The sequence below is a fragment of the Nelusetta ayraudi genome, unplaced genomic scaffold, assembly GCF_046127955.1.
Source record: "Nelusetta ayraudi isolate G7.1 ecotype Tasmania unplaced genomic scaffold, CSIRO-AGI_Nayr_v1 ptg000008l, whole genome shotgun sequence".
Taxonomy (NCBI): Eukaryota; Metazoa; Chordata; class Actinopteri; order Tetraodontiformes; family Monacanthidae; genus Nelusetta; species Nelusetta ayraudi.
The window spans coordinates 4,526,999-4,542,491 of NW_027466058.1; the positions used below are offsets into that span (position 1 = coordinate 4,526,999).

At 49.2% G+C, this 15,493-nt stretch overlaps 1 protein-coding gene across 3 annotated transcripts in view; it reads right to left on the reverse strand.

Moving 5' to 3' along the window:
- Positions 1-15,493, reverse strand: part of unc5b (unc-5 netrin receptor B) — a 54,522-nt gene that overhangs the window by 3,412 nt on the left and 35,617 nt on the right. The window contains exons 2-15 of one of the 3 annotated variants that reach the window (XM_076018859.1): positions 14,238-14,468; positions 13,572-13,715; positions 12,954-13,057; positions 11,825-12,005; positions 10,899-11,066; positions 10,455-10,619; positions 7,959-7,991; positions 4,989-5,183; positions 4,203-4,532; positions 4,027-4,114; positions 3,120-3,294; positions 2,763-3,002; positions 1,728-1,877; positions 186-350 (exon numbers count right to left, since the gene is read on the reverse strand). In XM_076018859.1, the coding sequence (XP_075874974.1) occupies positions 186-350; positions 1,728-1,877; positions 2,763-3,002; positions 3,120-3,294; positions 4,027-4,114; positions 4,203-4,532; positions 4,989-5,183; positions 7,959-7,991; positions 10,455-10,619; positions 10,899-11,066; positions 11,825-12,005; positions 12,954-13,057; positions 13,572-13,715; positions 14,238-14,468 (2,369 nt within the window). Of the gene's footprint in view, positions 1-185; positions 351-1,727; positions 1,878-2,762; positions 3,003-3,119; positions 3,295-4,026; positions 4,115-4,202; positions 4,560-4,988; positions 5,184-7,958; positions 7,992-10,454; positions 10,620-10,898; positions 11,067-11,824; positions 12,006-12,953; positions 13,058-13,571; positions 13,716-14,237; positions 14,469-15,493 lie in introns of all 3 variants that reach the window. The other 2 variants (XM_076018858.1, XM_076018860.1) reach the window with 2 other exon arrangements.

Here is a 15,493-nt window from a genome sequence, read left to right on the forward strand (position 1 = left end):
GTCACAAGGTGCTTAACAGAACTCCCCAATATAGCGGCAATCAAATCAATCAATAAAATGTGGCAAATTGCTCCACAGAGGCCAAAAGAAAAGTAGCAATAGTTCATCAAAGTAATAACCAAAGAAAAAAAAAAAGGCAATAGCAATTTAAGCATTAGTAGCCTCATCTGCGCTGTTCCCTTTACCTCTTGAATATCCGTGTGCAGCTGGAATATCTGACCCTCCCCCTCGACCTGTCGCACGCAGATCTTGCAGGCGAGCTGCGACACGGCCAGGCTGCCTCTCTCCAGGCTGAAGGTGCAGTGCAAGGGTCTCTGGCTGCCGCTCCAGATGTGATAGAACGGGATCTCCTGTTCGGAGGCAACGTCATTAGAGAGTGACAGACAGGGTACAAAGGGAACACTTCACTCATTCACTGCCAAACACTGAGCACAAAATAATCCACAACGCCATCCTTGAGTTGCACAGAGGGAAAGGATTCCACTCACTGGAATAATAATAGAACTAAACTAAATAATAAGAATGTACAACAGCTGAATGCGCACACACAATTCCAATTTCTCTTAAATCTGACACACTGAGACAATGTTTTTAGGCAAACTACTGCCTGGTCATCTGGCACCTTTCATGCGGCTCATTTGAGAACATAGTGTAGAAAGTTAACCTGCATGCTGCTGGAACTGGAAATACAATCAGGTCCATAAATATTGGGACATCGACGCAATTCTCATCTTTTTGGCTCTAAGCGCCACCACAATGGATTTGAAATGAAAGGAACAAGATGTGCTTTAACTGCAGACTTTCAGCTTTAATTTGAGGGTATTCACATCCAAGTCAGGCGAACGGTGTAGGAATAGTTTCTCTATGTGCCTCCCACTTTTTAAGGGACCAAAAGTAATGGGACAAATTAACATTCATAAATCAAACTTTCACTTTTTAATACTTGGTTGCAAATCATTTGCATGATATGCATGTTATGTTATGTTATGTTTTTTCATTTGAGGTGACATGGTGGTGCAGTGGTTAGCGCTGCCGCCTCACAGCAAGAAGCCTGTGGGGTTGGAGCCTGTGGTCTTTCTGTGTGGAGTTTGCATCTTCTGCCTGCGTCTGCGTGGGTTCTCTCTGGGTTCCCCGGCTTCCTCCCACAGTCCAAAAACATGCATGTGAGGTGAATTGGGAACTCTACATTGTCCGTAAGTGTGTGTGTGAGTGTGAAAGTTGCAGAGATGAACTGGCGACTTGTTCAGGGTGTCACCCTGCCTTCACCCTGGTGACACCCTGAGCTCAGGAAGAAGCAGGGATTGAAAATGGATGGATGGATGGATGGATGAACGGATGGATGGATGGATGGATGGATGGATGGATGGATGGATGGATGGAAGTTTTTCATTTGCTTTTGTGACATTGGACTCTTAGTGATGATAGACTTTTACTGGAAGGAGCCCAGTCCTCTCGCGAAACTCCATCGAAAACAGGACGGATTGCTGATGAATTGGAAGTTTGAAGAGTTTTTGGGCCACGACTTGAAGCAGAAGGCTTGACTTTTCAAACACTTGTGCACCGTGTTTTGAGAAAATACTCTTCTTCTACGTAATTGGCCGTGCTGGTAGCCCAAACACAGCATCCGAGCTGCTTGTGACACATCCTTTGTGAATATCCGCTCGCATCGTTAACAAACACAGGCGCTAATAGGCTGTTATCTGGAGTCTGCCGCCGAAGTGTCTCACCTGATACTTTGCCAGGAGCTTGCTTCTCCAGTGATTGTGAGGGATGTCGTGGATCGACAGGCGCAGATTGTGGTAGCTGTCTTTGAAGAGCAGGGGCTTGGGATCCTCCAGCAAGACGCCACCCAGACTCCTCTCCAAATCCAGCACCTCCTGCTCATGACAGAGAGAGAGAGAGAGAGAAAGAGAGAGACAGAAAAAAAAGAGAGAGAGAGAGAGAGAGAGAGAGAGAGTGAAAGAGACAGTGAGAGAGAGGACGGGCTCAGGGACTCTTTCGTCTGATCGACCGCGCCATAAGTTCCCCGCTTCAAAACATGCCATTCAAGAACACTTAATTAAAATGTGTAGCGCAACCTCAAAGGTGCTACCTCCAATTAGAAAAGCGCAACAGCTCAAGGTTTGAGATCCGTTTGAAGTTTCGCAGCCAGAAATGCGTGCCATGCCATGCCAAGGTAACGGGCGTTTTGTGCGCACGTCCCACAATACAGGCCGAGAGAAGGAAAACATTTATAGCAAGTCCAACGTTTTCTTTTTTTTTTTTTTTTTTTGTTTTTGTTTGGAGTGCCTTGCTTCCTGCTTTGACGGCGCCTTTGCATCATTGCACGCCACTTCATTATGCTTTCGCTCCCGCTTCAATTTAGCACCTGACTTTGAGTGCGAGCAGCGTGAGTGTGCAGCACCTCGGCTTTGGAGGTGGCAGTTTTTCCTCTGCAGCCCTGGAGTGCCGCTGAAAAAGTCCGCTAAACTTTTTAAGGTATAATCCTATTTTCGGAGCTCGTTTAAACGTCTTGTGGGGTGTGTTGCTGATGGCCATGCAAGGCTCTCTTTGAACACTGTGTTAAAGTAAAGCAGGCAGGACGGATTTATTCTAATCTTGGGGAAAGTACCTTTCGGTTTGGATTAAAAATGATCTGCAGAAGCACACCCATTTACTTTCATCACTTTTCAATCACCACTTACGCTGCACTCAGCCGTGAAAAAAAAAAAAAAAAACAGAAAGGGGGAGATGAAGATATAATAACACAACGAAAGGCGCACCTTGAGTGCGTGCGGGGTGTCGTGGATGCAGTAGATGCGAAGGCTGTAGTCCAGGGAGAGGCAGGGCGCGCGGGGGGCGAACAGCGCCAGCTGCAGGCGTTTGCAGGCGGGCTGCGGAGGGCAGGACTGGCCCACCAGGCCGTACGTTCCCAGCTGCTCCATGAGCACGTGGCAGCACTCCTCCTCCAGCTGCAGGTAGCACGGCGACGACAGCGACTCCTCGCCCACCGTCAGCACCTCCTGGGGAAAAAGATGGAGATCAGCGCCGGCGCCGCAGAGAGGAGGGATGGAGGTAGTGGGGGAGGGGGGGGGGGGCATGGTTTGTAATTTGGCAGCGCCGGGGAGACGGCGTCTCACCTCCCACGCCCCCTGGTGGGTCTGCGTCTTCAGCGTGAGCGTCCAGTCGGGTGTGGGCGTGTCCAGCTGGGCGCAGTGAGGCAAAGTGAGCACCACCGGCCGATTGAGCAGCATGCCGGAGGGGCCACAGCTCACAACAGGACTCAGTACAGTCTGGCTGCCTTCCGAGGGTAGCCTGCGGAACACACACACACACACACACACACACACACACACGGTCAGTGTTAAAACAGCATACTTCACACTTCAATATAGAAAACTGAATAGCAAAGTATCTTGTAAGTCCCATCTGAGGATGTACTATTTAAATGAGTGAGTGGGGAAAGGACATATTTACTGTCTGAATGAAATAATTAATAACATTCTGTCATAACTTATTCAGTGTAATTTTTGATGCTGTTTCATCATGATGTCCACAATGTTTTACAGCTTTAAGATTATTTCTGTTAGATGATTCTTTCTTTCTGTGGAGCCCAGGAAGCTCATCCTAGTTTTGTGACAGCTAATGGGGATCCTTTTAACAATAAACAACAAACAATAACCATGCAACATGGTTTTGGTTTAAATGTTAATTATGTTATGTTATGTTAATTAACATATTTTATATGTTAATTTTGTGTCTAAGAAAAGTCTGAGTCGGATGCAATACAAATGTCAGGGGCAATTCTGACAATAAAAAAGTATTCAATCAACAGAACAACACGGCAATTAAACAGTCGTGAGCATGCTGGGGCTGATGTATTTTGAGGTGCGCTGTGTATCAAACCCCCCAGAAAACTGGCAGGTCAGAGTTGAGCAAAACAAACAAACCAAAAAAAACCTGTGGGACAAATAACTTGATGTGCTTGGAAGTATTGTGCTGCAGCACAACTGAGAGATTGCTGAAAGAGAGGCAGAGTGTACTCACGTGGTTTTGTCCCATTTGTTGATAATGAGGTACATCTCATAGAACTTCCCTTGGGGGATCGTTCCCGGTGGAACCAACAGACTGACACCTAATGGGGAAAAAAGGCGTCGGGCCTTGTTATCATGCATGACCGACAGAGCGAGTGAGCTACTCCAGGATTCACAGCGTGTGCCTACCTGTGTTGGGGATGGTGAGTCTCCCACCCAGGTTCCCCAGCGTGGCGCTGGTGCTGAGGCCCGGCTCTCTGGACAGGGTGTGGCTGTGGAAGTCCCGCTCCCTGCCCACTGACTTGAGGCTGAGGATCTCGCTGTCGGAGCACATGTCAGCGGGGAGCTCCAGGGACGAGAGGGTGGACGAGTTGTACACCTTGATTTTGAGGCTGGGCAATGGGTCCAGCAGAGGAGACGTGGTCATGGGGATTTTGTGGGGGCTGTCGTTGATGCCCTGCTGCAGGGAGAAGAGGGGCCCGCGGAAGGTCCCCGCTGTGGCTGTCAGATCCGGAGGAGCTGAGGGATGCAGAGGGTTGGGGTTATCTATAGACAGGGAAGGGGTGGGGGGGGGAGGAAGGAGCTCTCTTATCACCATGAAAATGACACGGGCAGGGCTGAGCGTGCTAAAAGTGACGCGGGTGAAATGGATTAATGTAGCTAATTAATATTTGATGACGGGAACAAAAGAAGAAGTAGCATGACAAATGTCTAAAGGGTGAAAAAAAAATTGTACCGCAGTGGAGATTGGAGGGTTGACTTAGCGAGAAGAGATAATGGATGGAAGGGAATTAATTCATGAGACGATATAAATAGCGGCGTCTCAGCGAAATATAATATAATTTTGTGTAGATGAGCACAATGGGGGGAAAGTTTGAAAGCAACAATAATGACGTCACAAAAAAACAGAGCTAGCTTTCCTTGAGTGTGTGTGTGTGTGTGTGTGTGTGTGTGTGTGTGTTAGCGTTTGCACACCTTGTCTGGGAGGCTTGTAGTTGCCGGGGTGGAAGGCGGCGGTGAGGGCCGAGGAGGAATCTGTGATGTCGCCGTGGAGATGGCGGCATCTACGGCGGTACGCGAGCACTCCCACGCACAGCACCAGGATGACGCACAGCAGCAGAGCTCCCACCAGGCCTGCGTAGACGGCGACGCCGCTACCCGGAGCTAGCGCTGAGACAGGGACAGGGACAGGGACAGTTGGACGGTCAAGAACTCCGTTGAAGGAAAGAAGAAAAAGCATGAGGAGACAAGCAAGGTGCAAAAGCAAGGGGCACACAGGGGGAAAGAACATTGAATCTACTGATTTAAAAGCAGAATGGGGCAAGTTAGCATTGCAAATTAGCGATTTAATCATTACTTGACCCATCAGCTTAAAAGCAAAACCATCTGCCTCTTTCTGTTAAGCTAGCATGGGCAGATGCACCAGTGGGACTGTGGGTGCGTCTCAAACGTTTAATCAACCAAATTAAAATAACCAGTGGTTGCCCAAAACGAAAAGGATTCAAAGTTCACACTCATGTTCACACTGGGTGAGGATCGATCGGCTAAATTAATGAGAAGCCTCAGCAGCCCAAAGCCGGTCAATAAGTCACCGTGGGCTTTGTTCAACCCTTTACTTCCATGCTTTTAACAGGCAGGCCAGAAAAAACAATAGGGGGGGAAATACAAAGAGGTCATCAATCACTGCGGTAAATGCTGTTCACAACACAGACACAGGATTTAATAGATGAATCAGGCATCCACATTAAACATTAAGATTATTTGTTAACAAATTTGTAATCATTAGCTTAGACAGAAAAAAAGAGGGCGTTTGCAGGTGAGGGAGGAGGTTGTGCAAAGTTTCCGCAGCGAGTATCGACAGCAGGGATGATGATTTATAACTCGGCATGCTTTTGGAGTATGACAGTTATGTGAGGTGTTTGGGGTATCTGGCAGAACAACTGCTACACAAGAAGGGGTTGATTCGGGATGAAAAAGGAAGCAGGATCCGGGAGGAGGAACAGTAAAAGCAAAGAGGTTGACTTCCCCTGCGCACCCCTGCTGTGCTGAGCCGCTGTGTGATTAGTTGGGACCGGACAGCTAAAAATCCCAGGAACCTGCGTCTAGCTCCACCTCGACTCGTCTACGCTAGCAAGCAAGAGAGACACATCCGGCCCGCGCACGTGAGCCCGTCTCAGCACAGCAGGGGAGGGTTGGCGGGGAGGGGTGCGAGGTTGGCGGGGGAGACAATAAAGCGACAAAAAAAAAAAAAAGAACAAGGAGACGGGCTGGATAAACAGTGGAGGAGTGAACAGGAGCTGGAGAGGAGGCCATTTGGCAAACGGAAGAGGAAGGAGTTAGATAAGGTTGTGATTGGTCGGGGAGGACGGACGGATTATGGGGAGCGGTGAGGAGGAGAGGGGAGATAAGGGGGAGCCGTGCTTGAGAAAAAAAAAAAACACACACACAACAAAAAAACGGGGGAGCCCGCGTTGAAAGAGCAACAGAGTCGGCGGGTAGAAGTCGGGAGGGAGGGAAGCGGAGACACAGAGAGAGAGAGTGAGCATAGAGAGGAGAGGAGAGGAGAGGAGAGGAGAGCCGCAGGCAGACGGGCTGGCGGAGGAGAGCTCACGTGGCGAGACGGAACCGAAGCCGACAGCCGTCCGCACTTATTACCGCAAACGGAACAATGGCGAATTAGGTGCATTTCGGCTCCTCCCTCCCTCCTCCTCATCCTCCTCCTCTTCCTCCTCGGCCCGCAACCGCAGGAATTACCATCACTTCAAATGTAAACTGCGCGGCAGATTAAAGTGAGAGTCAGCCGTCGCTAAGCTCCACCGCCTATGGATCAGAGCGGCAGGACGACCAGCGGCCCCTCCGCCGCTCTGATCCCCTCGCCGCTTTTTGGCGGATTCGCCCACCTCCCCTCCGGTGACACGCTGGGTCACAGGCACTAGTTTGTTTTTTTTTTTTTTAGGCACTGCGCTTTATTACACCAACATCTATTAATCCCTTGGCTTTAAGCAAACGCTATTTTTCCAACTGGCAGTTGCGTAACCGATGGAGCGGCGTGCCAGGCCCGGGAATCAACCCCACGCTTCATTCTGGAGGCAGGTTGACGGGGGGGGGGGGGGGGGGGGGTGATGGGTTGGTGGAGTGAGGTGGGAGGTTTGGGGTCAATGACACTCATCCACAGGCCGCGTTGGGAAGATTGCTTTGCAAATCTAATTGGTTACAATTACGAGTCACCCTATTGAAAAATGCAATGGCGCTGGTGTGACTATTTCAATGACTTTGCCGAACTAATGCAACTAATCATGTCCGATTACATTTTGATTACTTTTCTAAATTTTTAATGAACGTTCTCAACTATCTGGACCCGACAGCGTTGAGCTTTTAGCAGCGCTCAAAGCAGAGGGAGACGATTCAACTGGCAGGCGAGCGGTAGGGGGCGCTGCAATTCCGAGCTTGACAGGCGAACCAATCAGAAGCGTCAGAACCGTATCAAACTTTCCTGTGTGGAGGGAAACAGGAAAAAGGACGCCGCTCGTGCCGACGAGCCGGTGCACGAGGAAACCACGCAAAGCAGCAAAAATGAAATGATTAAACACAACTGTAATTTATTACATTTTTTCCCCCAGTAATTTACTGCATTACAACAATCTTAGTTTTGTAATTAAGTTACATAACAACGTTACACGTCACTCCCCGACACAGGTTGCAGAGAGAGAGAGGGAAGGGAGGAAGGTGAGGCAACAAGGTCTCCAGCGGGCGCCGTGAGGGGTGACAAGGTGTGGAAGGACGGACAGACGAACAGACGGACAGACCCAACACGAAACACCTTTAGCGCCACGTGCTAGCACGAGACGCTGGGGACTCCCACTCACACTCACACCCGCGCACCAAGTGCAAAACACAAACGGCGTGAAGCAGCGGCAGAGCGAAGTCATGGGAAGGTGAACTTACGATGGCTTGCATGTTCAATAGAAATCTTTTTATCTGTGTTGAACAGGAGGAGGAGGGGTGGGGTGTGGGGAGGGGGGGGGGGCGAGAGAAGGCGGAAAGAAAGGAAAAAAAAAACAACATGAAAATGGATGGACTGCTTGTTATGCAAATGAAAGATAACATAATATACAAGGCAGAAGCGTAATACAAAGCAGCATAAACAGCAGCGTAGCCATCAAATGTGGAAACCGGAGAGGCACGCGGAAAGATAACGCGGCGGCGCGCTTGAAAACAAACGATGCTGCAGTGGATGGTCGGCGACGGCGACGGCGATGAATCGGGCCTAATTGTCAACGCACTGCGCGACAGCCATCAGAGCCGCCGCCGGAAGAGAATGGCATCGTTTGGACGATTTCAAGTTAAACACAGTTGTGAAAAGGGATGCGCACGTAACGCGGGAGACAATGCAAATTGGAACAATGCCTTTTTATTCTCCCCGCCGGGAACATTAGCACCTTGTCGTCCCATTAGGACAAATCTCCATCCTAATAGGAAAAAAATCTTTTTCCCAACAACAAACAGACGTGACTCATCCCTGGGCGGTTTGCCGACCGCACTTGCGAGGAGGAGTGTGTCACTGACTTCATTCAAAACAAGAGTGGCTTCAAACCCTGACAAGACAATCAAAGAAACTCTGCCGTCTCATCTCTGCCATTCATCAGCGTTGGAATCCAACAGGGGCTAGTCGGTGTGTTTATTATTATTGTGGATAATTCAATAATCATAATAAGATACAGTTCATGTAAAGGGCAGCTTCTGACTGGAGTCTTCCAAATTTAGCAGTTTCTGCTGAAGGTACTTGGGGATATTAGCGAGGTGTTGGTGGGAAGCTTTGAATATGTAACAGTAGAGTTACAAATGAGTAGTGATGAGGGTCCGGAGCAGGAACAACCTGACTGCAGTTCTGAGTGGGCAGTTGAGGCGGAGGGTAGTGGGGGGTGGGGGGGTATTCATTGCACTAATCTGAATATGCACAACATCTGTACATAAACAGGAGTGCAAGCAAATCCTTTTGGCTGCTCCCTTCAGGGCTCGCCGGAGCGAAATGATTTGCATGTTCAGTTTTGGCAGAGGTCTCTGTGCCGGGTGGGCTCTCGGGAGCGAGGGAGCAAGGGAGCAAGGGAGCAAGGGAGCGCCCCCCCGAGGGCTGCATTTTGGGTGCGGCCTGGCGACGCCCTAACAGCAGCGACGCCAGTTTATTTTCAGCAGCCGCCGAAAAATGACAGAAAAAAATAAAAATACGAACCGTCCCGTTCAGAACGAACGGGCGCACGTATCATGTCACTCAGAGCGAGGGTGACAGGTGTCGCTGTCTCTAAAGAAACCTGGGATGTTTATGCTCAACGGGATTACCAGGGACCAGTCAGACTCCATTGTTTTCCTGGGCGGAGGGAGGAATAAAGTCGTCGGGACAATCAGCCCGCCGAGCGTGTCGACGTGCTGGGAGACTGAATCAGTCTGTTGCCTGACGACGGAGGCGTCCACGCCCCCCCCCCGTCTCGGCCTGAACGCCCCCTTCCCCTTCCCTCTCTCCAACCACAACGCCAACTCAGAGTGCATGTTTCCCTGACAGGCCGCGCGCCGCCTCCCGATGTGAGCGCTCGAATCACGCCGCGTATTTGTCTAATCTGGCTGCTCGGCGGAAGCCTGTTTATGTCAGGACTAGCGTGCGCATCAGACCCCCACCCCCCGCACGTGCGTTCCAGGTTCCGCCCGGCACGCTACTGGGCCACGTCGGGCACGCGCACGCTCTCGCTCGCTCGCTAACTCTCTCGCTCGCGCTATCACTTGCGCACTTGGGATGTGCCTGGGCGGAGAGGCGAGGCGAAGCCTCCGAGAGACTGTAATGCGCTGTCAGCTGGATTCCTCCCAGCTCGTCACAGGCTGCACATGGGGTGTCAGTGTGAGTCTGACTCACTCTCATATGCTGCCCCCCCCACACCACCCCTCACCCCTCCAACCTCCGCACTAATTTCTCAACTTGGCCATGTCATGCTCGCTTCTCACTCGCTCTGTTTGTTTGTGTGTGCGTGCGTGTCTCTCTGTCTCGCTTACTCTCGACCCATCTGTCCTCTTTCGTCGTGGATCACTCCCCTCCCTCCAGCCCCTCTTTGTTAAGCTAAATTTCTCCTCGCATGTAGCCAAACATCTGTCTGCCATTTAGACTGAAGCAGAATAGGCCGCTAACACCTGGCCAACGCGCCCCCGTGCCACAGTTCCGTCTGCAGCCGTTGAAGTCAGCGCGGCGACCTTCCGAGGCCCCGGATTTGATTTGAGCGCCGAGGTTGACAGATAGATAGATGCTGGACTCGCTCCTGAGGGTGCGTTGTATTACTGAGGTGGACCAGGATTTCCGCGCACAATAGAAATACAAGAAAAAGAAACGGGGAAAAAAAGCGTTGACTTGTCGTGAGTAACGGCCGCTCCACTTCAAAGCGTTTCGCTCGGCAGACTTACAGCGCGCACACAGTCCCTCCGTGCAGTTTTTGCTCTCCATCATGCTGCCGCTGCAGTGCTTCCCTCCGTTCCTGGGGGGCGGAGCCTGGCACTCGCGGCTGCGCCAGTGTGTGCACTCCGTCCCACAGGCGGACCACTTGGCCCACTCCGTCCAGCCGCCATCCACTGCAAGATGCGACAGAAAAGTTTATTTTTTGCGGCCACTTTACAACCATTTCAGGTGAATTGCGAAGCAAGTATTAGAATGCAAAATTCAACTCTGAGGTTGGAGTTTGAAATTGAACGGCCTTAACAAGAAAATGAATCCCTGCGAAGAAAGACAAGAAAGAATCTGAAAATCCAATCTAGCTCTTGCTGCAAAGCAGCCCAACTGGGAAATTTCCTGATGTTCCAGTGCGGAACGTTGTCCGTGCACACTTCTGTCTTGATTAATGAGAATTTTACCTGGGCACAGCGTGGTACATGCCACCCTTTGGAAGGGTGGGCCCTCGCAAAAGGCTCCCCCGTTCAGCGGGGCCGGATTGGTGCAGCTGCGCGTTCGCCGTTGCCAGCCCCGCCCACACCGAGCGTTGCACTCCGACCACTCGGTCCACGAAGACCAGCCTCCGCTTACTGGTGGAGAGTCAAAAAGATAACAGGTGGGAGAAATTAGCAGGAGAGCCACCTGAAGTTGGCAGTGGTGAGAATCCAACCACATATATACACATGCTGATGAATTATGCATGAAGAGAGAAAATGTAGGTTTTGTTTTCTAAGAAACGTCCATTCATCGTCACATTATTATGTTGTAAGTAGGGCTGTCAGCATTAATCGTGATTAGTTAAATGCAATCTACAACGTGGTCATTTTTTTTTAATCGCATTTCAAACATTCACATGAAACACGAGAAAATCTGGTCAAATTTCAAAATAAAAGCACTTTTCAAAATAAAATACCGCGATTGACAAACACGATCATATTCGTGTACATTAAATTTGTCAGTATCTAAACAGAGTGTGAGAGAGATGAAAATAAACAAACACACACACACACACACACACACACACACACACACACGAAAGAGAGCAACAGAGTGGGCTTGCTTGAACCCGATGTAAGTCTTTTGTCCCTTTTACTAACCCGTAGTCGGCCCCGCTGGCCGATTTCTGGTAAGAAATACTTTGCTTTATGGGGTTAAAACTGCCTTGAAATGCAAAATAACAGAATTTTACACACGCAATTCAAACTTTTAACTATTAACTATGAAGATTCTGCAATTAATCGCGATTAAAATCATTTGACAGCCCTAGTTGTAAGTATACAGAAATAATAGGAGGTTCCTTTTCCTTAAAAAAAACAAAACAAAACAAAACAAAAAACTTGTGGGTTACCATAAACGATGAGCGTAGCCGTGCTGCTGCGTCTCTTGGCCACGACGTTGCGAGCCACACAGGTGTAGTTGGCCGTGTCCGAGAGCCGCGCCTGTTTGATGATCAGGTCGTGATCGATGGTGATCAGAAAGTTCGAGTCCTGCGACGGATCTATGACGTCCTCGTTCTTAAGCCAGTCCACCTGGAGAAGAGACACACAAACAAACAGAAAACAAAAAACATAACTAAGATTTAGGCTGAACACTTTGGACAGGACTCATCTCAGACGTCTGCGACAAAGTAATTCTCAACAATGAACCCTAATTCTTCTGGCAGATAATTCTTCACATAACACATCACGCAAATCAGCAGGTGTGTATGCATGAACACGAGCCTGGGCACCACACAAATGCACGCATGCGCACATGCACACATACACATGCAAAAACAGATTCGGTAAACACGGCGCTGCTGCGAAGCGCTGAGCCAGGACACGCTTCGCTGCAACGTGCTATTGATCAAATTCTGTCAATATTTGATGATTTATAATTTGCCTGAGTTAAGAAAAGTTAAGATTTGCTGCTGCTTGTGGAAAAAAAAAAAAACTTTCTCAGAAATTTGACAAATCCACCCTAATGGGAGCCCAGATATAAGCCTCCACAAACCACGAGCAGGGAAATAAACATTCATCAAAAAGCCTAAAACGACAATTTAATGTGCTCTCGCGTTACGTTGGCTTTTTACACCTTCATGCTATATGCCTTTTATGTCACGCAATAACAAGTTGTGTGTCTCCAAACACAAACACTGAAGTCTCCACAAATTTGAATTTTTATGCGAGTGATAAAAAATCTACATTTCAAGTAATTTGTTTTCTTTTTTAATAGAGCTCGGCCCATAGTTGTGCTCGCTGTTTACGAGAGGAATAAAACAGTGTGACGTGGCGTTGCATAGTCAGAGTGTTATAGCACAAAGTTTAATGGAGTGACCCTTTTTGGGTATGTGTGTGTTTAGTTTTTTTCAAAGTTTGTGATGATTACATAGCCCTGATAAACAAATGCACTTGAAAATGCATCGGCTTGGGGTAAATATGAAGAACAACAACAATCTTAAACAAACGGAAATGAGGGCGGTTTTTTTCGGGACCCACCTCAGCGGCTGGCATGCCCTCAGGGGGGCGACACTGCAGCAGCACCTCCTGCTCCAGGCGCACCTCGCGCCCCAGCGGCTCCTGCTCGAAGTTCTTCCTCAGGTCTGGCGACAGGAGGGGGTGACACGGTTAAGAGCGGCGCCGGGGCGGGCGGGCGGAGTTGACGCCGTGTTTATCTTGGTGACACGAGCCGTCACGCATCCGCACGGAGTCACGACTCGCGTGCATATCACACACACACACACACACACACACAGACACACACACGCTAGCTCCGAAATTCTTCTGTCAGTGCCCCCCCCCACCATCACCACCGCCATCACCACAGCCACCACCACCCATGGCCTCATGCAGACTGTCAATCACACTACACAACACATTACCACGGGGCCACAATGATGCAGTGCAACAGCACGCTCATTTGCATACGCGCTTAAGCTGACGCGCGTGACGGGCCAAAAGTTGGGAACGTTTGCCCCTTCTGTCTTCTCTGCACTCTTCCTCCTCTCTGTCAAACATACACAAACACACACACACACACACACACACACACACACACACACACACACACACACACACACACACACACACACACACACACGCTGGCTTGGCACTCACATGCGATCCGTACGTAGGCGCGGTTGCTCTTGGTGGTGCCGGCCGAGCTCCAGGCCACGCACTGGCACCAGTAGTCCTCCAGCCCAAACAGCTCCTCCACCTGGGTCCTGGACACGGAGATGTCCACCTCCCTCACCACCAGACCTGCACGGAGGGGACGGGGGTTGTTGGGGAGGAGGGAAGAGGGGTAGGGATAGGGGGGGAAGCGAGTCGGAGGGAGAAAGATCAGAGGAATCACCGAGCGCATAAATAATGCATTGGCTGCGGGCCAAATGCCGTTAATGTGCACATAAAAGCCTATGGGAGCTAATGGATTATGTAGTTGAAAATGATGTTTGTAATTGAGTATGATGTTTATGTCTGTGAGAACGCAAGGTGTGTGGGAGGAGCTTGCCCCTGTGTGTGTGCATGCGTGCGTGCGTGCGTGCGTGCGTGCGTGTTTTTGAGGTTTCAACTCTCAACTCTTATTGTTGTTACGCAAGCACAAGGACATTTTGAGGGAGTCTCTTGGCAAAACATGATGAAATTCATGAAAAACCTCTGTCTTTACAGAATGGAATTAAATTAAATAATTCCCAGTGTGACGTTGCAGGTCAAGTTGTAGATCAAGTTGTAGATCAAGTGCATGCGAGTGCAAGGCTGGTGTGTGTCTGTGTGTGTAATTACCCGTCATCTGGTCCAGGCTCTCTCTGGTGACATGGTCGTTCTGGTTGACCCACTCGCCGTTGCACTTGAAGTAGATCTGGGTGGCCGGCGACGCCCGGCACCTCATCTGCACCGGCCGGTTCTTCACGATGAAGGCATCCTCCGGCTCCAGCAGGAATTCCGGGAGGGGCTCGGCCGGCGCCGACGGGAACGAGTCCGGGAGAACCTCAGCCTCGCTGTAGTCGCTGCTGTCTGCAAGCACAAAGGGCACCGGGAGTTCAGAATCACAATCACCTTTATTGGAAATCTGGACAGCTACTCCTGAAAGATGGTGCTTTAGGATGAGTAATTATAACAGTTAAAAATATGTCAGTATATAAAATCTAAAAATAAAAACAGTAATACAGCTATAAATCCATTAAATAGTGCAAATGGACAGAATGAAACAGTTGTTTGTCAGTATGGATTCAGATCAAACAGAACTATATAATGGAATTAATTGCCGAAATAATCAGTTGTATAGATAACAAGAAGTATGCAGTAGGATTATTTATAGATTTAAAAAAAAAAAAAGCATCACCACTTATTAATTAATAAACTGGAAAAGTATGGAATCAGATGTCGGACTAACTGGATGAAAAGTTACATAAGTAATAGACAACAACTTTTACAGAGAGGTGACAGCAGATCAACATACTCAGAATTTAACAATGGAGTCCCACAGGGGTCAGTATTGGGACATTATAGTCAACGACCTATGTAAGATTTGAAAGATCTTAAAATTTGTGTTATTTATGGAGAGTGCGAGGGGGGCTATAACCTAAGAGGGGAAAGGAACATGAAACAGCACTACGCTCGTACAAATATGAAAGGTATGTGTATTTCGATTTGTGGTGTGGTGTTGTGGAATGACCTCGAGGAAAACAAACTGGCAATAAATGTGGACCAATTTAAAAAGATGTACAAAAATTGTGTTTTTTCAAAGTCTACAAGAGAAGGTGAACGCGCTAATTGCCGAGTGTTTGACTTGACTCAAACAATGAATAAATGGTGCGATTGCTATGCAGGCCGAGGCGGCGCGACTGGCAGGTTCGGGAGGTGTGCAGTAAGCTGGCAGGCAGGCAGGCTGACGAGCTCACCTTTTGAGGAGGTAAGAGAATATCAAATGAGGAACAACAGCGCCTGGGAGTCATCATCACATACCAGGAGGCGGCATGTGGGTGAATGACAGCTTGTCTCGCGTGTGTCTTCACCCCGGCTTGCCAGCGGGTGCGAAG